This window comes from Giraffa tippelskirchi, chromosome 4, assembly GCF_054371585.1.
Source record: "Giraffa tippelskirchi isolate mGirTip1 chromosome 4, T2T-mGirTip1v1.2.pri, whole genome shotgun sequence".
Taxonomy (NCBI): Eukaryota; Metazoa; Chordata; class Mammalia; order Artiodactyla; family Giraffidae; genus Giraffa; species Giraffa tippelskirchi.
In genome coordinates, this window is record NC_137278.1 from 5318899 (window position 1) to 5343394 (window position 24496).

General features: G+C 57.3%; 2 protein-coding genes across 39 annotated transcripts; one reads left to right on the forward strand and one right to left on the reverse strand.

Moving 5' to 3' along the window:
- Window positions 1-302: 302 nt before the first annotated feature.
- Window positions 303-5827, forward strand: UCK1 (uridine-cytidine kinase 1). 6 transcript variants are annotated; one of them, XR_014083265.1, is made up of 7 exons: window positions 303-487; window positions 874-1033; window positions 1884-1980; window positions 2144-2286; window positions 2375-2585; window positions 4089-4137; window positions 4625-5827. XR_014083265.1 is itself a non-coding variant. In XM_081594709.1 (7 exons), exons 1-6 carry the CDS (start codon window positions 380-382, stop codon window positions 4108-4110), a joined length of 693 nt encoding a protein of 230 aa, XP_081450835.1. In that variant the 5' UTR covers window positions 303-379; the 3' UTR covers window positions 4111-4137; window positions 4625-5827. The 6 variants fall into 6 exon arrangements, 5 of the variants coding, with proteins under 5 accessions (XP_081450835.1, XP_081450832.1, XP_081450834.1 ...); XM_081594709.1 differs by having other exon boundaries at window positions 2375-2537; XM_081594706.1 differs by having other exon boundaries at window positions 2375-2469.
- On the reverse strand, window positions 4294-23439 carry POMT1 (protein O-mannosyltransferase 1). 33 transcript variants are annotated; one of them, XM_081594683.1, is made up of 20 exons: window positions 23339-23439; window positions 22571-22727; window positions 21358-21464; window positions 20923-20973; window positions 20244-20390; window positions 19385-19496; window positions 19004-19069; window positions 18825-18918; window positions 18348-18503; window positions 17430-17560; window positions 17042-17137; window positions 13394-13486; window positions 11648-11744; window positions 10194-10286; window positions 9858-9978; window positions 9495-9592; window positions 8871-8984; window positions 8053-8179; window positions 7129-7306; window positions 4294-4990 (listed from the first exon to the last, which is right to left on the reverse strand). In XM_081594683.1, the coding sequence occupies exons 2-20, from the start codon at window positions 22690-22692 to the stop codon at window positions 4966-4968; spliced, it is 2028 nt and encodes a 675-aa protein (XP_081450809.1). In that variant the 5' UTR covers window positions 22693-22727; window positions 23339-23439; the 3' UTR covers window positions 4294-4965. The 33 variants fall into 33 exon arrangements, with proteins under 33 accessions (XP_081450809.1, XP_081450820.1, XP_081450816.1 ...); XM_081594667.1 differs by lacking the exon at window positions 4294-4990 and adding an exon at window positions 5824-6593; XM_081594673.1 differs by lacking the exon at window positions 4294-4990 and adding an exon at window positions 5824-6593 and having other exon boundaries at window positions 8049-8179.
- Between the last annotated feature and the right edge of the window lie 1057 nt (window positions 23440-24496).

A 24496-nucleotide genomic window follows, 5' to 3' on the forward strand; every position in this document is an offset into this window, starting at 1 on the left:
GCGGAGGTACGGGCAGAAGGAAGCTTCTCGGAGCCCGCCAGACATCTGGAGACTACTGCAGCCAGTTGCGAAACCGATTGGCTTTTGGCTTTTGCAGCAAATAATAAAAAACAACCCGGCGTCGCGGTAACAGGTCCAGGGGCCTCGGCGGCCTCCCAGGCCCGGCGGGAGGGCCCGGCCAGGCCCACGCACGCGCGGCGCCCTCAGCCACCAACCAGGACTACAACTCCCGCCGTGCCCCGTGCGCCCGCCGCCCCGCCCCCCCGCCGCGCCGCGTGCCTCCCGGAAGTGGAGCCCCGGGCGGGGGGCGTCTCCGACCTTTGCGCGGTGGTAGCGGCTGCGGGAGCTGGGAGCCAGATGCGGTCGAGCGACGCCGGAGATGGCTTCGGCTGGAAGTGGCGACTGCGAGGGCACCGGGCCCGAGGCGGACCGCCCTCACCAGCGGCCCTTCTTGATCGGCGTGAGCGGCGGCACCGCGAGCGGCAAGGTAAGGGGCTGGGCGGCGCGGCGGGGCCTGCGAGTCCTGGGCGCCGCCGGGGCTCCGCGCGGCCTGTCGGGCCTCAGTCCAGAGGGAGACCCCCGCCTCTAGCTGCCACGAGGTGCCCCCCACCCACCTCCCGTGCGTAGACAGGGCCGGGGGCGGAGGGGCTGCGGCCGCAGCGGGCCAGGCGGGGAGCGGGTCGCTGGACCCCGGGGCTCCCCCGCAAGCTCCCGGCTGGCCTGACCGCACGTGGCCTCCGGGTCCGCGTTGCCCCTGCTGGTGCACCCCAGCGCCCTCCCCGCCAGGCGCAGCCGCTGACTTGGCGGCCCCTCGGGAGCTGATGCGCCGAGGTGGGCGTCTCCAGGCGGGGCTCCTGTTTGTATGTTTCGTAGTCCACTGTGTGCGAGAAGATCATGGAGCTGCTGGGACAGAATGAAGTGGATCACCGGCAGCGCAAGTTGGTCATCTTGAGCCAAGACAGGTTCTATAAGGTCCTGACTGCGGAGCAGAAGGCCAAGGCCTTGAAGGGGCAATACAACTTCGACCACCCAGGTAGAGACCCTGAAGGTGGGGAGGGAGCGGGGGAGGAGGGCCGACGGCGGAAACTGGGTCCAAAGTTGGCCGTGGATGGGCAAGAGGTCCGGGTGGTCCCTGGCTAAATCTCTGTGGAGCGCATTGGGGGTTAAGCCGGGGGTCTCTCCTGTGCCCTCTGGGCCCTGCAGGAGCTCCAGGCTTTATCGGTTGGAGCCGGTCAGGCAGTCTGCACCTCAGAAGGCCCTTCAGGCCCACTGCTCTGCCACAGTTGTGGTCGTGGAGAAACCTAAATGCCTTCTTGCTATCAGGGGCCTGCTATGCAGACCACGTCCACGGGGGCAGAGTCCTCTAGAGGCCAGCAGTGGGTAAACGAGAACCAGAGGCCTTGAAGCTCTCTTTCCTGGTCTGGTCAGGGGCCGGAGGAACAGGTGGAGAGGGGGTGGGCTAGGAGGATAGCCATGCTGCCCCTCCTTGCTGCTAGTAGACGATTCTGCCCAGTGGCCGGCTCCCATCTTCATTCCTTTCCAGGGGACACATGGGAAGAAGGCCCGAGGAGCGTTAGTCTATGTTATTTCCCAGAACTAGAAGCAAGACGCCTAGCTCACCTACCTCCCGGAACTGGCTGATCAGGAGAGCCGTGTGTTCAGACTTGTGGGTGGGACAGCAGCCCAGGCGGTGGCACTGCCTCGGGGCAGTGAGGACAGGTCCAGCCTGTGGTTTGCAGAGGGCCCCGCAGATGGAAGCCGTGGGGGCTCCTCTGGGCCAGATGTTCCGTAGGGTCGTTGGCAGCACCCGCACCCAGCAGACCCCAGGGCAGAGTGAGATCTCAGCACAAGGACTTGTCCTGCCTTCTGTTCCACCCCTGCAGATGCTTTTGATAACGATTTGATGCACAGGACTCTGAAAAACATTGTGGAGGGCAAGACGGTCGAGGTCCCCACCTATGATTTTGTGACCCACTCGAGGTAAGCAGGCGGTTCTGGGGAGGAGAGGGCTGTGGGGGGGTTGCTGGTGAGGATACCCCTCCCCGCCCTGGGGCTGCGCCCCACTGGTTCCCGGGACAGCCCCCCTCATCCGTGCCCAGGGTCTGACACTGATGGCAGGCCCCTCCCCTGGCCCGCCCTGCAGGCTTGCAGAGACCACCGTGGTCTACCCCGCAGACGTGGTCCTGTTTGAGGGCATCCTGGTCTTCTACAGCCAGGAGATCCGGGACATGTTCCACCTGCGCCTCTTCGTGGACACCGACTCCGATGTCAGGCTGTCTCGGAGAGGTAAGGCGGACGCAGGCCCCTCTGCCCCTGGCTGGCCCGGCCCTGGGCCCCGGCGTCTGCAGGCCCCTGCTCTCTCCTGTCGCTGCAGTTCTCCGGGACGTACAGCGGGGCCGGGACCTGGAGCAGATCCTGACGCAGTACACCACCTTCGTCAAGCCAGCCTTCGAGGAGTTCTGCCTGCCGGTACCGCCTTCCGCTTGCCCGGGGACCTCCTTTCCCTCCTTGTCAGAAGGCCCCCTGGTGCCCGTTCTGTGAGAGCCAAGTCGTGGACGGACGCAGTCTGCTGTATACACGGAGAAGTTAGCCTCACGTGCCCACGGTCCTGGGGAGCAGTTCTCAGCTGGGAATGGGTCCTCTGTCCTTCATACCCCTCCTCCCCGCGCCAGGCTTCACCCCATGCACTGGCATCACCTCCTCCCGGGCTCTTGTCTGCATCTGTCCAGGCGCTGCTCGTCCACTGACACACACTGTGCCTCTCCTCCCTCCAGCCCCTCTGATCGGGGGCCGGGGGGTGGTCCATGGGGGCAGGGATCTCTGTCTGTTGGCTGCCAAAGTGCTGTCTGGCGCACAGTAGGTGCTTAAAAACTTCCTCCACACCATGTGTTTCTCTGGGGTGGAGGAAGGTCCAGCTGGCGTGTAGAGGGATTCACTGTGTGCGGCCATCTGTCTTTTCCTCCATCTCACCTCTCTCATGGATAGGATTGTGGAGAGATTCAAAGGGAAGTTGCACAATATTTTGTTTCCTTAAGGGAAAAGTGAGGCACAGAGGAATTAGAAGCAGGATTCCTGCTTTAGATAAATGGGACAAAGGAGTTCTGTCCTTGCTAGTTCATGAAAACATTTTATTTTACATTCATGGTCTTGGAGTTTCTAGAAAATGATTAGGAAATTGACTATTCTGCAGTCTCTTATCCCCAGAAAGACACTTTTGAGAAGTAGGTCGTTTACCGTGAAACTCTAGACGCCACGTGTGACCGGGTGCCCCTGGATGGAGGCAGAAGTGTGCTCGGCCAGTCCCTCCCCTCCCCTCCCCTTCACGGGTAGCCACGGTGAGGTGACTGAGCCAACTGTGTCCCCGCGTCCTCGTCGCTAGGACCTTTCTCAGCCCTCTGCTGGTCACCCCCTGCCTGCCCCCACAGCCCAGCAGAGTGGCCCAGCCCCGTGAGAGTTCAGCCCTGGGTCTCGTCTGCCTGCAGACACGGCTGCCCTGGGACCCAGTCTGTCCCTGTCCCTCCCGTACCCCTGCGGCGCATCTCTTGGGACAGGCCTCCTTGGCCCACGTCCACACGCCGACGGCACTCAGCAGTCTGTGAGCCTGCCTCAGCTCTCTCCGCTCATTCGGAGGCGCCCCTCGCCTCCCCAGCAGCACTTGGGGTCCCTCCTCGGCGGCACCATAGGTGCCCGACAGGGGTGGGCTACTCGGCATGGGAGCAGAGAAGGGGCGAGGCAGGAAGAGGAGCAGGTCCCGCGATGTCCCTGCCTGGGGCGCAGCCCTGCCATCGCAGGGTTCCGAGCCCTGTGTGCACTGGGAGGGCACCCCACTTCAGCCGGCCCAGAGCGCCAGGCGGTCAGCGCAGAGAACTGGTCCTGACAGCGGTGCTCACGGAGACAAGCGTCTCCAAGAGGCCGGCAGACGCGCGCCGTCCCTTCCCGCTGCTTCGGCTCGGCTTCCCTCCCTCCTGGGCTTGTGGCCTCTCACCTGAGCCCCTGCCCCCACCTCCTCACCCTTCATTGCAGCCCGCGCATGCGCCCCACATCTAGGCCCAGGCATCTCACAAGACCCTCCTTTTCTTGCCTTGCAGACAAAGAAGTACGCAGATGTGATCATCCCTCGAGGGGTTGACAACATGGGTAAGGAGCAGGCCTGTGCCGCCCCCCACCCCTCAGGGCCACCCAGCAGGCACGGCACGGCCCATCCAGTTTACTGAGATGCCCCCGGCGGGTGAGGCCCGTACACGTGCATGTGTGGCACAGGTTTACGACACACTTAGGAGAACACGCAACACGTTTTACACCTTAAGGTGATCCAACATACGATGTCAGTTAAATTTCAGTAAAGGTGATGAGGAAAAAAAAAAAATACATGAAGGACTGCATGGAGGACTGCTTGACAGGAAGTCCCTTATTGGCAGGAAGTATTACACCCAGGGTTAGTTAACAGAAACCTGTGCCACCACACCAGGTCGGTTTTACCGTGCCCAGCCCCAGCGGACACCGGTCTGCCTGCTGAGGCTTGGTGGCAGGCGGATGCCTCGTGGAGGGAAGCGTGTGCTTTGCGGGAAACAGCAGGTGGCGGCTGCGCGGGCGGGCAGCTGACCCCTCCCATGTGTCCCCGCAGTGGCCATCAACCTCATCGTGCAGCACATCCAGGACATCCTCAACGGTGACATCTGCAAGTGGCACCGCGTGGGGGCCAACGGGCGCAGCCACAAGAGGGCGTTCCCGGAGCCGGGGGAGCACCCCACGGTGCTGGCCTCAGGCAAGCGCTCGCACCTGGAGTCCAGCAGCAGGCCCCACTGAGGAGCGGGCTGCTTGGCACCCGGCAGGCCCAGGGAGAACACACGACCGCAGACGGGGTGCTGTCGGGGTCCCGGCTAACTCAGCAGACCAGACGAGTCATCCAGATGGTGTGACAGGTCTCTGCCGGCAGCCCTGACCACCTCCGCCTGCTTCCTCACGTCACGGGGGCTGGAAGGGCTCTTCGCTGCTGAGAAAGACCACAGAATGTGTGGTATGCAAGGCCCATGTTTGGGGGAACGATGAAGAAACAGCCCAGTCGCTGTGATTTTGATGGTGAACCCTTGGCAAGAGAGACTAGTGTGACCTAGTTCACACACATGTAACTGGCACACAGGTTTGAAGAGATAACCCTCTTCCGTTTTACTTGTTATACAACCACATGTTTTCTGTTTACTCTGGTTTCCTAACACCATGCTCGCTGTGACCTAGTAACCCAACTTCATGACCCACCAGCGGGTCGTGATCCTGGTACACACTGATCTGGTACGCAAGGAGCCACGGAGAGGCATCCTTCCTTCTGGCCTGTGCTCCGAAGGCACAGCCAGGAGGGAGCCCTGGGGAGCAAGCTTTTTCTTAACCAGCACCAAACACATAGCTGGGGTCCCCCTGGCCCAGCCCTGCCTGCTTTCCTGCGACCACGGCGTCCTGCTTGGGGCCCCTGAGCCCAGGCTGCCGTCTGGACGGGCCTTTCCTTTTGTTGCCCGTGGCCAAGGTGTGTGTGGATCAGGGAGGCGTGAGCAGATGCTGTGGCCCAACGCGGCCAGTCCTCTGTGCTTGCCCAGTGACCTCACCTCCCAGACACTGGTGGTCTTGTCCTGGTTTGTCCCCCCTTCGATGTGGCAGCTGTTCCTGTAAAAGTGGTCCCTCCCCTTTGCCGCCAGCTGTCGAGTACTAACTAGTTACACAGGGACGTCGGGTGAGCTTGGCTGAGCTCAAGGGCTGGTTTCTGACGACTATGACAGTTTTGTCAAGTTTACTGTACTTGTTGGAAAGAGAACCAATAAATAATACCAAATGTGAATGCCAATGTGTCCCTTTTTAATTACATAAAGGCAGAATCAGGACCAGGAAATGTGTGGATGACAGGCGACTGCTCACCTCTCAGCAGGCTCTGGGTGGAGCTTGGGGGTCAGCAAGAGGAGTCATGGCCAGCCTCCCCCAGCCCCCTTGGGCTGGTGTTCCAGGGCTCAGGGCCACTGAACTGTGAGGGGGAGTCCCTGGGGCCTTGCTAGGTCAGCAGGAGCAGGGGCCCGGGTTGAGCCCACCACCAGCCTCTGGGCAAGACCGGGCGGGCCTTGTCTGGTTGACTAGAACCAGCCCCTCCTTGCCTTTTCTCGGCTGTTGCGAGTCCCACCCAGCAGCTCCACACTCAGCGAGTGCACGGGGCTCTTAGAAGGCAGCAGTGAGGAGGTGCTTTTTATGATCAGGGAAAACAGACTGCTGAAAACGAGGTGCCTGTCGGAGCGCTGTTTCTGCAGCGAAACCAGAGCAGAATCCCAGCCAAGCCCGTGTCTCCACCAAGCTCAGAGCCGCTCTGCTTCCCACAGGAAACATGCCATCCAAGACCTTGTCCTGACCCGGCCCTGCTGCTCGTCGGCGAGTCTGTGTCCCGCTAGTATTTCCGGATCAGGATGTCCCAGCTGTCTTTCCAGCGAAGGGCCTTGAGCTCACTGGGTGACAGCGACCTGTCCCCGTAGGTCAGCGGGCGCAGCACGTTTGACACGTGACAGGCAGAGGTGAACCATGCCACAACCAGGGCCATGAAGAGGCTCCTTTGGAGCTGGGACCTGCCGGCCCGGAGCAGAGCACGGCGTGGGGGGCTGGCCCTTCCCACGGCGACGTCCCCTCGGCACCCCGGCCGGAGTGTCAGCCCTTGTCAAGTCCTGCCAGACCCACTCAGCGCCCCCCTCACTCGCCCTGCTTCCTGAACTCCCAAGCTCCTACTCCATCTCAGCTCATTGTTCCTGAGTCCCGCGTGAGCACAGAACCGCCCTCCTGAGCTGTGCCAGGCTCTGGAGCACCAGGGAGGCCCGGCCTCCAGGACCCACTCTGGTTTACAGGCCCCCTGGTATATGTGCCACTGGCCACTGCCCTCCCCGCGCCTCCCTTTTCTTTCTTTGTTCTCCAGGCCAAAGGTCCTTCCCCGCGCGTATCCCCTGGCTTCACCTCCCACAGCCTTAGCTTCATGCTCCGACCCCCGGGGAGCCTTGCTAGTGCCTCTTCTGGCTAACCCCGTACACACCACACTGGAATCGCCATTCGTGACTCCCCCCGGACCCTACCCGCCCCAACCCGGGGCGCGTGGCTGCCAAGGCCCAGTACCTGCACAGGTGGTCGCTGACATGCTCCAGGACCACGGGCAGCAGCAGGATCTGGAAGCTGAGCGCCGGCAGGTAGTGGTAGAGGAAGAGCGTCTTCTCCATCAGGAAGAAGGGCAGGTAGTTCAAGGCCCAGCCCCCGGCGCACAGAGCCCCGGCCAGCACCCAGCGCAGCCAGCAGTCTGCGGGGGAAGGCCGTCTTGAGCCAGGAGGCTCCCTGCCGTCGGGCAGCCTCACCTCGTCATCCACAAGTGAGCCCGTGAACTCGCAGCCCCTGCTTTCTGTCTCCCTTCCTAGCCCCTCCCACCATCTCTGGAGGAGGAGCAGACTGTGTCCCAAGAACCTCCTGGACTTTCTGCTGCCCCTGCAGTCCCCGTCCTGAGACACCAGCCCTGGGCCAGGCCCAGCTCACTCCTGATTCCCCGCGGGGCTCCTGGTCTCACTCCTCAGGGAGCAGGGGCGGGCCTGCACTGTGCACCCGCCCAGGGGAGCGGGGACTAATGGAGAGAATGACCAGCTCAGAGCCGAAGCCAGAGAGGGCGCCTCCCCGCCCCTGGCGGCCTTCGGGGCCCACCCCAGGCGTTGTCTCCTTTCCCCTATCAGGACAGTTTTAAGGGGGTTTCTGTTCTTGCAAACCAGCCCCCCCCAAGTGCCTCCTGGCAGCTCTGTCCCATCTGCCACTTCCAGGGGTGCTGGGGTCAGGGAGCAATTCAGGCCCAACACCTGCATGGCCCTGGAAAAGCCTTGAGGGAGACACGGGGACTGGAGTGTAGCATCCTGTCTCTGGGGAAGAGACAGAAGTGCCCTCGGGGCAGAAACACAGAGATGGCCCCAAGGCCGTGCTTGCTGATGCGGCCCCGAAGCACACGGAGCTCTGGCCTGAACCAGAGGGATAGGGCGTGAGAGGCGTTTGGACCGAGGCACAGACCCTCCGGGAGGTTGCAGACTCTCCTCCTGCGTCTCAGCAGGTACCAGACGAAGAGCAAGGCGTACACCAAGGTGGCGAGGCTGGCCGAGGCCCAGATCACGACATTCCCGAGCAGGTGGATCTGCGCCTGTGGGAGGGAGAGACTGGTTGGTGTGGCCCAGGGCAGGTGCGGGCGCCGCCCCACCCTCTGCCCTGGCAGCCAGGTCAGACGTGCAAAGGTTCTCGGCTCTGTAAGTGGACACTGAGAACCGGGAGTAGATGGGGTTGTTTCCGGACTGCAGAGCAGCTCACAAGGAGGGGGACGGGGGCGCTGATGCAGAGCGGCAGGGTGCTAAGGACCTGCTGGTCTCAGAGCCCGCTTCTCAGCAAGCCATGGCCCCCCACGTCCAGGGGTGGGAAATGGGAGTGCACCCCCATAGCTCAAGTCATTACCAGGCGCCGACCACGGGCTGGGTTTGCCCCGCCAGGTGAAGACACGCTGGACAGGGAAGAGGAGCACTGACCGGCCTGGACATCAGGTGCCAGGCGGGAAATCAAGTGGGATGGATTTAGAAACCACGTCAGCCGGGCAAGGGGAACCACGCACTGCCACAGCAGCAGCAAAGCCGGGTGTCTGTCCCTGTGGACACGTGGGGAACTGACCCCTTGGCACCTCAGGGGAGCTTGGGCCCCGTGCTGCCAGAGCACTGGAGAACAGCAAGCCCTCGGCGTTTGTCAGGAAGGCGCCAGAAGACCGGGGCTTGGGCGGACACAGTGGCTGCTCTTAACATCACAGGCCTCTGGGGCGCGGGCCGACTGCCCGCAGATGCTGTGCTTACACTGGTCCTGGGGTGCAGCCAGTAAGCGATGTTGGTGTCCAGCGTGACCCAGTCCAGTGGCGTGGAGCTGTACTTGTGTTCTGAGTCATCACTTCTCACCGTCAGCATCCGCCACTGCAGAAAGCAGAGGCTACCAGGAGTCACCAGACAGCCAGACACCCTTCACGGCCAAGGGATGTGCCAGGGGGCGGAGTAAACCATTGCCCCTTTCACAGGGGCGTCCAACCTCAAGTTCACTCAGATCACCTGCAGAGGCAGCCCAGGAGGCGCCTCTCCCGGATTCCAGTTTGTGGAGTAAGGGATGGGACGGGGCGGTAAGGGCGCCTTGACACTGGGGACGCTGAGTGCCTGCTCCCGACTCCTCTGGGGCTGCGCTGTGTCGACCTGACCTGGGAGCAGTGCCACACTGCTGCATGTCTCCTCGGCTCCTGACAGTTACTGCCAGCAAAGCCACAGGGCAGGAAGGCCGGGGGCTGACGGTGCCAGGCACGATGCGGAGAGAGGACAGAGGGCAAAGGCCCTCCCTGCCGAGTCAGGTCCCAGCAGTTTGAAGGCTGATGCTGGGCGGACCACGTGGCCTTCCCTGCAAGGAGCAAGGTCACCCACCCCTCCCCCGTCTGTCACCTGCAGCTCGGAGAATCTGGCCATGAAGCTGAGGTTCCTGCTGATGTCCACCTGGGTGGAGGAGTGCAGCTCCAGCTCCCTCTCCTTCTGCTCCTGGCCTGGCAGGCACACCGGGACCCAAGGACGCAAGCAGAACCCGGTCAGGGAGCCGGCCACGGTCCAAAGAACCCGCCGGAACTGTCCGCGGCCCCCCACCCGCCTGGCCATCTTCCCAGTCAGAAAGCTCTCCTTGCCCTGCTTTCCGCTGGCACTGCCCGCCTCGCCCACCCAAGGGCTCACACTTCTTCAGCCCCAGGAGGGAGCGGGGGAGAGAGGGGGAGGGTCCACGGCCGCCCCGCCCCCAGGAGCCGGCTGGGCGCTCACTCCTGCCATAGCGGTGCTCCTCCACGTTCCACACGGTGCTCTCGTGGTAGCCCCAAGACCGCTTCTCCCCGACCACTTCCAGCTGCCGAAAGCCCCAGTCCGGGAGGGGCGTTCCGCTCAGCTGGCAAAGCAAGATGGTGGGGGGATCGTGAGGGAGGGCCTGGGTCCGCCCAGCCGCGGGGACCCCACCCCAGGTCACCCACAAGGACAGCAGCTCGCCTCCGGGAAGCTTCACACCAGGGTTCAGTTCTGAGCAGTTACAGAGACCCCGCAACCTCCCACGGACCCTCTTCGGTCTGTCCCTCTGGGCAGGACCAGGGAGGCAGTGTCCCTGACCTTGAGGATGGCCGAGGTGTTCACGTGCACAAAGCGGACCTCCGACAAGATGGTCTTCCAGACATCCGTGTCTGACTGCCTGTTCACGATGTCCTGTAAAAGCAGGTCTGGGCCATTAGTTCACTCTTTTTCAGATTTCCTTAAATGTAAAAATGAAGACCAGTCACCATGGTGAGACTGGCTTGGTCTGATACGAGGGGACAGTCCCCCAAGGGGAGCTGACACGGCTAATCCCAGACAGTGCCATTGACTTTATTCCAGAGGTCTGTGCGAGGTGCTGGGGAGTGGGGGTGGGGACACCACCCTCCCCCAGATGCACACAGCCTTTCCAGCAGGGATTTAAGGATGATGCTCCTCCCTGAGCTTCTGTGATGCCTACTCCCTGAGACCTCAGGCCAAACATGAAGATAGTGCAGAGGAAGGTCAGAGACTCTCCCCGCAAGACTCTGCCCTGAGAGGGGACTCCTGGTGATAGGTAATAAAGAACTGACACCGGAAGAGCTTGGCACTGCTGGGTAAACTTACTGGTGCCTGGCACGACCCCAGGAGGTCTTATGGCTACTGACAAGCCAGCACCCAAGGGCCTGAGCGGGAGCAGGACAAGGAAGCCACACCCTCTGGTCCTCCATCCTCTCTGCCCATCATGGAGCTTTAGGTCCTAGAAACGGGGGCATGTGGGGCTGAAAGGGGCTGAGGAGCAGAGAAGGGGTCAGTGAGTGATGGGCCTCACCAGAGAGGGGAGAGGGGAGGACCTTCAGGACAACCCTGGGGACAAGGAGCTGGGGCGACAACCACATCAGAGCAGCCTCAGGGGAGGGACAGAGACAGACGCACAGAGCACCCGTGTGCAGCGCCCAGCGCCCAGGCCCCGCTGTGCACAAACATAGAGGCAGCCTTCACGGCCCCTGGCTTCACCTCACAGCATCGAGAACCCATTGAGGGTCTGGTGCTACGAGGGAGCAGCCGTGGAGGCTGAAGGGGGGCGCACCTCTCCCAGAAGAAAGCCCAATGCAGTCACGGCCCTGCTGTTGCATTTCACACTCATGACCCTGACTTCAGACCATCCAGCAGCCCAGCCATGGAACTTCCCTCCTGCAGCCTGGCCCAGGACACGGTGTGCCACCCTGAAGAGCCAGTGGTTCACCCGCAGGAGGGCCCTGGGCCCAGCGGGGTCAGTGCCAGAAATCGCCCCCACTCCTCCATGGCCCTGCCTGTCCCGGAGCGAGGGTTGATCAAAGAGGCTCCGGGTGTGTCCAGGCAGCTGGTCTGAGGCCGAGCCGCAGGAGGGGCCTCCTCCCCGCAGGGCTTCGAGACCCGCCCAACATCCCCCAGCTCCTTCCTGGACACAGGAAAGCCCCCTGGCTCCCCATTTCTGTAGAATAGGGGCTCCCTTGTTCCAGAGCGTGGTTCAGGAAGGGCCGTGACGCCTGCACTCAAGGTGGCTGGGGACTCACCAGCCGCCAGAGGTTCTGAGGGGGCATGGAGATGTTGTAGTCAACGTAGCAGGAGACCTCCTGCGCGTGGGGGCTCAGGGGGGCTGCGACGTCATGCCTGAAAAACCAAACAGTGCTGCTGGGGGCGCCCCAAGCTCTCCTGAAAGGCACTCACTGTTCTTTAAGGAGAAAAAAAACACTTTTTTTCAGGAAACAAAGCCAGCTCAACCTTCAAGCACCTCGGCTGCCATTCCCTAGGGCGATAAATCCCTCACAGAGGGCAGAGGCCTTGCAGTGACCATGCCTCTGGGGAGGCATGCCTCTGGGGAAGCAGGGGGACGTCCATCTAAACCATAGGCTCACCATCCCCTTCACAGAGCATACACCGAGCCGGGAGCACAGCCTGGCCACTCCCTGACGCCAGGTCGTGGAAATGGCTGGGGCACCAAGAATACCGTTGCAAAACGAGTGCCCAGGAACATCAGTTTCCCTCGTTCACTTGCTGGGAAACCATGCCTGATCGGACACTGTGTGGGCCCCCACGGTGGGGACCCACAGTGAGCGGTAAGGAAGAGGCCCTCACAACCCTGGAAAAGTCAGATACGACTGCAAGCCCTGTGAGCGCCACGAACAACACCCGACTCCGACGGGCACAGTGCACAAGAAATGCTGTTGGTGCCGGGACATTTCAGCTGACCCCTGAATAAAGTGACTGAGTGGAGGCTTCCCTGGTGGCTCAGTGGTAAAGAATCTGCGTGCCAATGCAGGAGACACGGGCCCTATCCCTGCTCCAGGAAGACCCCACATGCTGCAAAGCAACTGAGTCCGCGCTCTAGAGCCCAGGAACCGCAACTACGGAGTCCACGCACCACCACTGCGGTAGCCCGAGCTCTAGAGCCCGTGCTCCGCAACAGGAGAACCCACTGAAATGAGAAGCCCAAGCACCACAACGAGAGAGTAGCCTACGGGCAACAATGAAGACCCGGTGCAGCCAAAAATAAAAATGAATAAAATTATTCTTTAAAAAAGTGGAAGAGTGAGCCATGGCGGGGATGGTGGTGGGGTCTGAGTTGAAGAACATTAAGGCAGACAGAGTGAGCAAAGGCCCCAGGGAGGCTGCACGGGGTCATTTTGGGGACAGCGGGGGGCTAGTGTGACTGGCATGAAGTCTACCAGGCAGTCACAGGGCCGGCAGCTAGGGAAGAGTGGGGAGTTATTCTGAGCGTGACGGTCATGCTGGACATCCCTGGAGGCTCTTGGCAGAGATGTGAGGTTGGTCAAGCGTGAGTTTTCAGAGGGAGCAGTGCCTGCCGTGTGTAGAGGGCGGGCGATTCCCAGCGGGACTGGGAGAGAGGGCAGGAAGGATTGGAGCCCCGTGGATTTCCCGACCCAGGGACGGCAGAAGGGGGAGCAGACAAGACGGACGTGGCATGGAGAGCCGAGGTGTCCAAGGTGGGAGGGCAGGGTCCCTGAGGCCATGTGGATGACCCGAGAGGCCGGTGGAAGGAGAGCAGAGGTGGCCCAGAGGTCAGGCCAGGTAGGGTTCCTGGCTCTGTCCCCCAGCTCACGGCCTTCTTGAATTCCCTTCTCCTTTTAGCAGGTGCCCCGTCTGCCAGGGCGCCCCACACTTCACTCTGGGTGGGACTCTCCTTCCCAGCCCGCGCGCCATCACTGGGGTCTCCCCTCCCCGCCCTCGACACCGAGGGCAGAGCAGGACCTGAGGCGGTGACACAGGCACATCTGCTCCGAGCAGCGGCGGGGACTCACGTGTTGAGGAGGCGGGTGGTCATGCCGTGCACCAGCTGCACGACGTCACCGTGCCGCACGGGCCTCGGGGGGTTGTTCACCACCAGCTGGTGCCTGGAAGAGAGCATGGCTGGGCTCATGGGGCCCTCGCTGGGGCTCTGTGGAGTCTCCCAGCCACCCCGTCAGTGTGTTCCTCGTAAGAGGTGTTTTATTTAACTCTTTTCTGAAACTTCGGGTCACTTCCCACGCTTCCTGGCATGGCCCCCTTTGCCATCATCACATTGACCGCAGCGTGCTGTACTTCAATTTAAATCTGAATTTGTCAATAAGGAGCTCATGATCTGAGCCACAGTCAGCTCCAGGTCTTGTTTTTGCTGACTGTATAGAGCTTCTCCATCTTTGGCTGCAAAGAATATAATCAGTTTGATTTCGGTGTTGGCCATCTGATGATGTCCATGTGTAGAGTCTTCTCTTGTGTTGTTGGAAGAGGGTGTTTGCTATGACCAGTGCGTTCTCTTGGCAAAACTCTGTTAGCCTTTGCCCTGCTTCATTCTGTACTCCAAGGCCAAATTTGCCTGTTACTCCAGGTGTTTCTTGACTTCCTACATTTGCATTCCAGTCCCCTAAAATGAAAAGGACGTCTTTTTTGGGTGTTAGTTCTAGAAGACCTTGTAGGTCTTCATAGAACTGTTCAACTTCAGCTTCTTCAGCATTAGTGGTTGGATCATAGACTTGGATTACTGTGATATTGAATGGCTTGCCTTGGAAACGAACAGAGATCACTCTGTCTTTTTTGAGATTGCATCCAAGTACTGCATTTCGGACTCTTTTATTTGTACCGCATTTCGGACTATGTTATTTGTACCATATTTCAGACTCTTTTGTTTACTCTGATGGCTACTCCATTTCTTCTAAGGGATTCTTGCCCACAGTAGTAGATATAATGGTCATCTGAGTTAAATTCACCCATTCCAGTCCATTTTAGTTCACTGATTCCTAAAATGTCGACCTCCACTCTTGTCATCTCCTGTTTGACCACTTTGAATTTGCCTTGATTCATGGACCTAACATTCCAGGTTCCTATGCAACATTGCTCTTTACGGCACTGGACCTTGCTTCCATCACCAGTCACATCCACAGCTGGGTGTTGTTTTCTATTTGGCTCCATCTCTTCATTCTTTCTGGAGTTATTTCTCCACTGATCTACAGTAGCATATCGGGCACCTACCAACCTGGGGAGTTCATCTTTCAGTGTCCTGTCTTTTTGCTTTTTCATACTGTTCATGGGGTTCTCAAGGCAAAAATACTGAAGTGGTTTGCCATTCCCTTCTCCAGTGGACCACGTTTTGCCAGAACTCTCCACTATGACCCATCCATCTTGGGTGGCCCTACATGGCATGGCTCAGATCATGAATTCCTTATTGTCAAATTCAGACTTAAATTGAAGAAAGTGGGGAAAACCACTAGACCATTCAGGTATGACCTAAATCAAATCCCTTACAATTATACAGTGGAAGTGAGAAATAGATTTAAGGGACTAGATCTGATAGACAGAGTGCCTGATGAACTATGGACAGAGGTTCGTGACATTATACAGGAGACAGGGATCAAGACCATCCCAAGAAAAAGAAATGCAAAAAAGCAAAATGGCTGTCTGAGGAGGCCTTACAAATAGCTGTGAAAAGAAGAGAAGTGAAAAGCCAAGGAGAAAAGGAAAGATATACCCATTTGAATGCAGAGTTCCAAAGAATAGCAAGGAGAGATAAGAAAGCCTTCCTCAGTGATCAGTGCAAAGAAATAGAGGAAAACAATAGAATGGGAAAGACTAGAGATCTCTTCAAGAAAATTAGAGATACCAAGGGAACACTTCATGCAAAGATGGGCTCAATAAAGGACAGAAATGGTATGGGCCTAACAGAAGGAGAAGATATTAAGAAGAGGTGGCAAGGATACACAGAAGAACTACACAAAAAAATCTTCATGACCCAGAGAATCACGATGGTGTGATCACTCACCTAGAGCCAGACATCCTGGAATGTGAAGTCAAGTGGGCCTTAAGAAGCATCCCTACAAACAAAGCTAGTGGAGGTGATGGAATTTCAGTTGAGCCATTTCAAATCCTAAAAGATGATGCTGTGAAAGTGCTGCACTCAATATGCCAGCAAATCTGGAAAACTCAGCAGTGGACACAGGACTGGAAAAGGTCAGTTTTCATTCCAATTCCAAAGAAAGGCAATGCCAAAGAATGCTCGAACTACCACACAATTGTACTCGTCTCACACGCTAGTAAAGTAATGATCAAAATTCTCCAAGCCAGGCTTCAACAATACGTGAACCGTGAACTTCCAGATGTTCAAGTTGGTTTTAGAAAAGGCAGAGGAACCAGAGATCAAATTGCCAACATCTGCTGGATCATTGAAAAAGCAAGAGAGTTCCAGAAAAACATCTATTTCTGCTTTATTGACTATGCCAAAGCCTTTGACTGTGTGGATCACAATAAACTGTGGAAAATTCTGAAATATATGGGAATGAATACCAGACCACCTGACCTGCCTCTTGAGAAACCTATGCAGGTCAGGAAGCAACAGTTACAACTGGATATGGAACAACAGACTGGTTCCAAATCGGGAAAGAAGTACATCAAGGCTGTATACTGTCACCCTGCTTATTTTACTTATATGCAGGGTACATCATGAGAAACGCTGGGCTGGAAGAAACACAAGCTGGAATCAAGATTGCCGGGAGAAATATAAATAACCTCAGATATGCAGATGATACCACCCTTATGGCAGAAAGTGAAGAAGAACTAAAGAGCCTCTTGATGAAAGTGAAAGAGGAGAGTGAAAAAGTTGGCTTAAAGCTCAACATTCAGAAAACTAAGATCATGGCATCCGGGTCCCATTACTTCATGGCAAATAGATGGGAAACAGTGGAAACAGTGGCAGATTTTTCATTTTTGGGCTCCCAAATCACTGCAGATGGTGACTGCAGCCATGAAATTAAAAGATGGTTACTCCTTGGAAGGAAAGTTATGACCAACATGGACAGCATATTAAAAAGCAGAGACATTACTTGGCCAACAAAGGTCTGTCTAGTCAAGGCTATGGTTTTTCCAGTGGTCATGTATGGATGTGAGAGTTGGACTATAAAGAAAGCTGAGTGCGAAAGAATTGATGCTTTTGAACTATGGTGTTGGAGAAGACTCTTCAGAGTCCCTTGGACTGCAAGGAGATGAAACCAGTCCATCCTAAAAGAGATCAGTCCTGAATGTTCATTGGAAGGACTGATGTTGAAGCTGAAACTCCAATACTTTGCCCACCTGATGCGAAGAGCTGACTCATTTGAAAAGACCCTGATGCTGGGAAAGATTGAAGGCAGGTGGAGAAGGGGACGACAGAGGATGAGATGGTTGGATGGCATCACCGACTCAATGGACATGAATTTGAGTAAACTCCAGGAGTTGGTGGTGGACAGGAAGGCTTGGAATGCTGCAGTCCATGGGGTCGCAAAGAGTTGGACATGACTGAGCGACTGAACTGAACTGAACTGTACTGTACTTGCTAGGAACGCTGCTATGTCCCTGACTGTGGGCTTCTTGGCACAGACCTGGTCCCGAAGCTGCAAAGAGGCCAGCGACTGAGTCCAGGCTGTCCCCTGACCTGTACTCACTTCCCGGGGTCCTTGACAATCCACCAGTTGTTGACGTCCTTGAAGGGGTAGCAGGTCACCTGCTGCTGGTGGGAGCTGCCACGGCCGTTCTCATATCTGCAATAAAAGGGTGCAAATGCAGGTAGGGTGCCAGGGGCACCTCCCCCCAAGGTCCCTACAGACGCCACCCAGCGAGGCGTCAGATGTTTCCATCCCAGAGGGGCTGGTCCCTCCAGTGATGGTATATAATGAGACTCAATGACACCAGGGTCTGAGAGCTCCATTTCTTTCAATCTCACAAGCTCCTTCACATGAAATGAAAGTTGGTAACAGCACAAACGTGAAAAAAAAAAAAAGCCCCAAAACATGTTATAACCTCTGGATTGAAAACATGACTTTCCTTACTTACATCATAGGGTAGGTGCTCTGGTGAGAGTGAAGCCAGCAGGGCACGGGTTGGCCAAAGACGTTCTTCAGGGTGACCTGGGAACCGAAGGCCACCTCCAGGGGCTGACCTTGCGTGACCCTTGCCAGCCCCCCCTGAGACAGGAGCACAAGGGTGGCCAGTGAGGGAGAGAGAGAGAGCACACACGTGACACCCAAGCCAGCCCCTTTGACAGCCCCTCCCCACATCCGGGCCATAGTCACACCATCAGCTATGGTCACGTGTGACATGATCCTGGCACGTTACACGTTATCAATGACTGGAGGCGGCCCTTGGGGAGGCACTCACCTAACCCTTCCCTCCTTGTCCTTACTTGATTTTGGGGCCATGCCATGCGGCATGCGGGATCTTAGTTCCCTGACCAGGAATTGAATCCAGGCCTTGGCAGTGAAAGTGCAGTGTCCTAACCACTGGACCTCCAGGGAACTCCCCCTGCTCGTCCTCACTTACTTCTTGCCGGCAGCCCATGAAAATAGCAATTACATCTGACTAACTCAGGATGTGGGTGAGTTAAGAAACCTGCCCGAACACTCAGAGAATTTGCTATCGGCAGAGCTGGCCCTTAAGAGCAGGTCCACCAACTTCAGGCTCTACATTCCTGACACCTCATTTGGAGCCTGTTTTTATTTTTGCAAAATGAGTTGCATGAACACCAGAGATATGTCTGTCCTGTGCAGCCTGGCACCTGCCCGCAGGTCACACTGTGGAGGGCGGACCCCTCATCCCCTCCCATGCCACTAGCACGTTCAGAATTGGTGTAGAGAGAGTGAAGACAGGCCTCACTTCCCCGATTTGGTTTTCCCTCTTATGCTTGCCTGGGGTGGTTTATGTTAAGAAAACTCTGAGTCTAGTGTGGCCTTCTTTCTAGGACAGCACTTTTACCTCCAAGCTGGCCTGGAAGGCACTGGACATGATCTGGTCGTGGGGCCCAGAGCGGTAGAGCAGCAGCAGATGGATGTAGAAGAACAGCAGGTACACAAGGACTGGCAGCACCACCAGGGCCAATGCTCGGGCGAGCAGGTGGCAGAGCACACGGACCTGCCAGAGGACGGAGGGGACATCACCCGACTCGGGGGAAGGCGGGCCAGGGCCAGTCTTCCTTTCAGGGTTGTCATCCTGTTCCTCGCTCCTCGACAGCCAGTCACACCTCATCCCTGACCCCCCATATCTCTGCCCCGCCCTCAGCTCCACCCCCACCCTCGCCCCACCTCCTGCCCCAGCAGGATCAGCCAAACTCTGACCCCAAACCTACACCCTTGATCCCCACCAGCCCCACCCCCACCCGACGCCCCCAGCCTTGCCCCCTGCCAGCCCTGCCCCCAGGCCAGCCCCGCCCCAACCCTTGGCATCAGCACCTACGTTTGACACCGTCTGGTCTCCTATCAGGTGCCAGGCGTGGACAGCAGCAACCCCGAGCACCAACAAGTATGTGAACACACCCATGTACTTGATGCTAAAGACACAGGATGAAAAGGAAGTCTAGACAGACACACGTGGAGGGCGTGGCTGCCGCCCCAGACCCAGTGCACCAGACTTACCCAACTGCACAGGAGCAGGCCACGCCTGTCAGCACCAACCAAAACCACCATCTTGGGGAGAAGGGCCTGGAGTAAAGCACAGAAGCAGAGCTGAGGCCTCGGAACATTTCCCCCCAAGGCCAGAGAAGGCATGGCCTCAGAGATCTCAGCTGGCTATGCCGAGCTCCGGGTACAAGGAAAAGATTCCTCATCTCCCCGAAGAGGAGTCCTCCTGATACAACTTCTCCTTTGGGTCAGAAAATGTTTCCACTTAGTTGACATTATAGAGAGACGAGAATTATTTATGAAGTCAGGAGCCGAGAGCCAGTGGAGGTGCCCATGGAAAGGTATCAGACCTGCTCAGGTAGATAAGTCCCCGGACTCCTGTCTCATTCTCCATACCTGTGTTTCTGGGAGTTGGAGAACTTCAGGTAAGACAGCACGGCCAACATATTGAAAAATATCAGCACTGATTCCAAAAGCATTAACCTTGACTGAGTGATGAGAGCGTTCTCTGTTGGGAAAAGGACACGGGCATCAAGTGTCGAGGAGCAAGGGTGAATGTCCACAAAAAAGGGTCCTTGCCAAAGGTCCCAGAGTGTGGAGGTAGGAAGTGGCGGCTCGAGCTGGCTGGAAGTTACTGGCCCTTCCTGAACCTTTGTTTTCCTCATCTGTAGGAGAAATACCAACTCTGCAGGGTGCCTGGACATTCTAACACTCTGTGGGCACGGGCCCCAGTTAGGGTTGTCACTCAACAGACATGAATTCTGGTTTATTTTCATCTGACTTAACTTCATTTGTTCACAGATCTGGGCTGAGAGAGTCCCCTCTGAGGAATACCCACTCATTCCTAAATCTCTGTCTCCACTGGTCAAGGCTTGGGGGATCAGGGGTGGGGGGCAGGGGAGGTTCTCATTCAAGGACAGACTGGGTTGCTAGGGGCAATGGTCCGCCAGTGGGGGGCACGTACATAGGAGCATCATTTGGGCAGTCCCACTACACACTGGTTGCCCCTCCACAACATCACAGTCTGAACACACAGACCTACGCACAATCCCTGGCCAGGGCGTGGGGTGACTCGCAGAGTCTGACGTGGACACCCTGGACCTGCTTTCCTTCTGTCCTGCGAGTAGCAGACATGGGAGGAGACACGTCCACTAAACCCCGAGCCCTCCTGGGCCACAGAGACACAGACAGAGGTCAGAGGTCAGCACTGGGGTCGACCTGGCCCCCCCGGAGCGGGCAGACGCCTGAGCCTCACCGATCAGCATCAGCAGAGCGGCCCCCGTGGCGGCACAGTGAGAGAAGCCGAGCTCCCACACAATCTCATAGGCCATGGGCACCGACAGGGCCCCCGAGAGGGCCGGCAGCAGACGCAGGGACCACACGGGCACATTGCTGCTGTATTCTGGAAGAGTGAGCACAGCGGGGCTGGGCACACGGGGCACACAACCCCCTCCCTACCCCGCCGCGCCTCTTCACACGGTGCACGTGCCCACGGGCCACAGCGCAAGTCTACAAGGCTGGGTCACACCAGGGACAGAGTGTGCGGGCCATGGGTCATGTGGTCGAGGGCCGGTTCTCAGGAAGTACGGGATGATGCTGAGGACTTTGAAATGAGTTAACGCTTATTTACAGATTTACCCAATCTGTTTCCAAAAACACTGTGGCAACACACGGATATGTACAAAAAGTACCTGAAATCAGATGCCAAGTACAAACAGTGTGCTATGTGTACCGAAAACCAAGGATAATATACTTACTACAAGTAAGCACTAAGGAATTTACTGGGCTTTTTGAAAGTCTTTCACTGGTACTCAAACTATTTATCATACCCTGGATTCAGATGAATATACTGTAGTTGTTAATCTCTAGGATAGCTACTTCCTCTCAATTCTAACACGTGCACATTAATAAGGGCGATGAAAATGATATTTTACCTGCTCCAATTCTGCTCCACAGAAAGTTACCATCGAATCCTCCTAAATAACCTAAAACAAAAGATGAATCAATAACTATCCTGTTCAATAAATACTTCTGAAGCACCAAACTGTGGCAGGCAACAGGGGAACAATGATAAAGAAAAGAATAAGACCCACGGAGCAACTAAGCCCATGTCTGTGTGCAGCAACTACTGAAGCCTGTGCACCGTAGAGCCTGTGCTCTGCAACGAGAAGCCTCTGCAAGGAGAAGCCCGTGTGCCACAATGAAGACTAGCCCCCACTCGGCACAAGAAAGCCGGTGCAAAGCAATGAAGACCCAGGGCAGTCCAAAGTAGATAAATAAATAAATAAAACAATAAGACACCGCTTCTGCCCTCATGAACTTCCATGCTTAAGTGTTAAAGAGCCACTTCTCTTACTAAGGAATCCTACCTCCCAAGGCCAAAAGCATGTGTCCAAATGGTGGTCCACTGCCATCCAAAAAGAAGATCCGCTTCATGTAAAAAGAGATGTACTGCCCGTAATACACTTCATCAAAACTGCAAAGCAAACCCACGTTATATTCAGCTAGAGATCTTAACTGTACACAAAAGGTACGAGGATCAATGTACACCTTTGGTTCCAAATGACTTGGGAGAGTGACCAGCCAAGGTTGGATCTTTTGCCCCAACTGCATGGCGTCCCTGAATATTAAGACACATGTGCACCACCACACATCCACAAGGATAGGAGGGAAAATGCCCCCCGGAAGTTGGGCATTCAGGAGGCTTTCCTGACACAGATTCTATTTCTCTCCCTGCGTGTGGGTTTAGGGTGTACCATGAGCCAGTCTACCAAAGGCCTCCTGGACAGAAAGCTGATCTGGCTGTCCACCTGCATGTTTGCAGCTGAGAGTCAGAATCAGAGCTGGTGATCTAACAAAACAGTCGCAGGTGTAAAAGGGAGAGGTGCCAACTGCAGCAAACCTCTTTCAGACAGTCAGGGACATTCGCTGACACGGAGAAATCCCTGTCAGTTTCTTAGGCGTGATGATGCTACTGTGATAGTGTGATTTTCAAGAATCCTGATGTTTTAAAGATACTAAATTGTTTAATGAATGAAATATAGTGTCTATGATGTGCTTCAAAACAATACACTGCAGGGAGGGAGTAGGCTATGAGCTGGAAACTGTTGCAACTGGGTGACTAATCTATCATTCTCTGTACTTTTGTATATGTTTTATGTTTTCCATAATAAAAAGTTAAGTGAAAAGAAACACATATATTAATCAGATCATTAACAGCCCTTTAATAATAACAACAATCATTTCTCATTATGACAAAGAACGCACTCTACCATCAGTGAGGACTCGCTTCCAAATTCCTCAGTCTTCTGCCCTCCACTCTCCGGGCTGTCAAAGGTCACCCATCATGGCTACTGCACCTACTACTGACCTATGGGGCAAGACTGAACAGGTGGACTCTGCAGGGGCTTTCCTGGGGACAAGCTGGTCTCTCCTCTAACTGCCAAGGCATCCATCACCAAGGAAGCCCAGAAGTTGGCTCTCCCATTTTATGGGGCTCAAAAAGGCACTTCCGGCCATCAATGCACTGAAAAAAATTACAGTTCCTTATGGAGGTCCCCAGAATCCAGTTGCCTGACTTACACCACGGCCCTCGGATAGGCAAGCTGCCACAGTCGGCTCAGCAATCCCACCGCGGTCAGAGCTACCATATTCAAGTTCACCTCAGCGGTCACCACCACAGGGCGCTGCAAGAATCCCAACATCTTGCAGAAAAGCAGGCCCGGGGGAGGAGGATGCCCTGGAAAAGCAGAGGAAAAGCGATCATCAAGAACACCAGTGGCTCCCTTGAAGGCTAGGAGGAGGCTGTGACAGGACCCTCTTTCACCAGTAGTCACACGCGGTGAGGTGGCCACCTCAGGACTGAAGAGTCTCTCACTCCGACACCACCTGCAGAGCACTTCCAGTCAGTGACAGCGATGGACACCCGGGCCCCTGCCCACCTGGGCAGTGTGGCTGGCTTACAGCCGGTGACCTCCGTCCGCCCCCCACCCCCCACCTCCCGAGACTCAGCGCCTCCCTCTCTGTGCCAAGGACCTCCCTCCCGTCGCGCCCCCTTTCTCACCTCCAGGGCGCGTCCACACCGGGCACCCCGTTTCTTTCCCGAGGCTCCCCCCATCCCTCGGGTCCACTTTTCTCTGGAGGCTACAGGTGCCGTGGGGACCCCCCTCCCCCGCGTTCTCACAGCAACGCCGCCTCTGGCCTGCGGCGGCCCCCTTCTATCCTCAGGGCGACAAGCTTCCCTCCTGCCGCTACGTCGGCCCGGGGCACCCCCTTCTCTCCGGGGACCCTGTCCGCCCTGGGAGCCCCGCTCTTCTGCCTGGCACTCCGCTTCTCTCTCGAGGGTTTCACCTGCCCGGGGGGCCCGACTGGGCTCTGGTCCCCGGCGCCACAAACGGACTGCTGTTTCTTCAGGTCCGCGCAGAGCCGCTCCCAGCGCCTCAGACCTGTCTGGGGGCGGGGTGAGTGGTGAGGCCGATCGTTGATGGGGGGTGAGGCCGCTCGGCACTCTTTGCTGCCCACTGGCCCGCTCGACGCTCGACTCGCCGCGCCTGCGGGGCCTGCCGGGGCGAGGGGCGGGGGAGTGCAGCGCGCCTGCGCACTGAGCGAGGACGGCGCGCTTGCGCACCGGACGAGCCGAGATCGGCGCTCCAAGATTGTGCGACATCCCGGAGGGCTGTCAGTCTTTTAAATCTGACTCCTGGCTGGGGAGTCCAGGCTCCTCTGCGCCACAAGACACACGGCTACATCTATTAAACGGCACAGTGCGACCGCATCGGCATTTCGATCGGTGTGACGCGGAGGCCCATCCCCGCCCCGGCAGTGCCCCCCACCCTCCGGCCCGTGGGGCCCCTCAGAGCCCGCTCTGCAGCGGGACACGGCGTCTTCCGGTCAAGGGAATAACCCGACGATTAACGGGCAGGAAAGCAACCCTGCTCTCCAGCCCACCTTCGTCTATCTGGGAGTCAGTACTCCTGGTCGGGCTCTCCTGGTGCCTCAGCGGTAAAGAACCCGGCCTGCCAATGTAGGAGAGGCGATTCGATCCCTTGGGTGGGGAAGATTCCCTGGACAAAGAAATGGGAACCCACTCCAGTACTCTTGCCTGGGAAATCCCATGGACAGAGGAGCCTGGCGGGCTACAGTCCATGGGGTCGCAAAGAGTCGGACACGACTTAGCGACTAAACTCCTGGATGGGAGGGTACTGCAAGTCTAATAACTAATTACCATTCTTTCCTGCCTTCCGCCCCGCCCCCGTCACCCAGCATTAGGTAACGCAGGCGACTCTCACCCGGGCTGTGTAGAGGGAGGGAGCGCGGGCTCACCTGCTTGCAGCTTCCTGGGCCCCAGAGGAGTGGGACTGGGCTCTCAAAGTAGGGGCCATCTGGTCTTGAGGATCCAGGGCCTCCCGCCTGTTGGCCTGCGGGCTCCCTCACGGCCAGGCTCCTGGAGATGTGAATTGCCGGTTCCCAGGAGCAGGGAACCCAGGGGCCACGCCTGCCCAAGGTTTC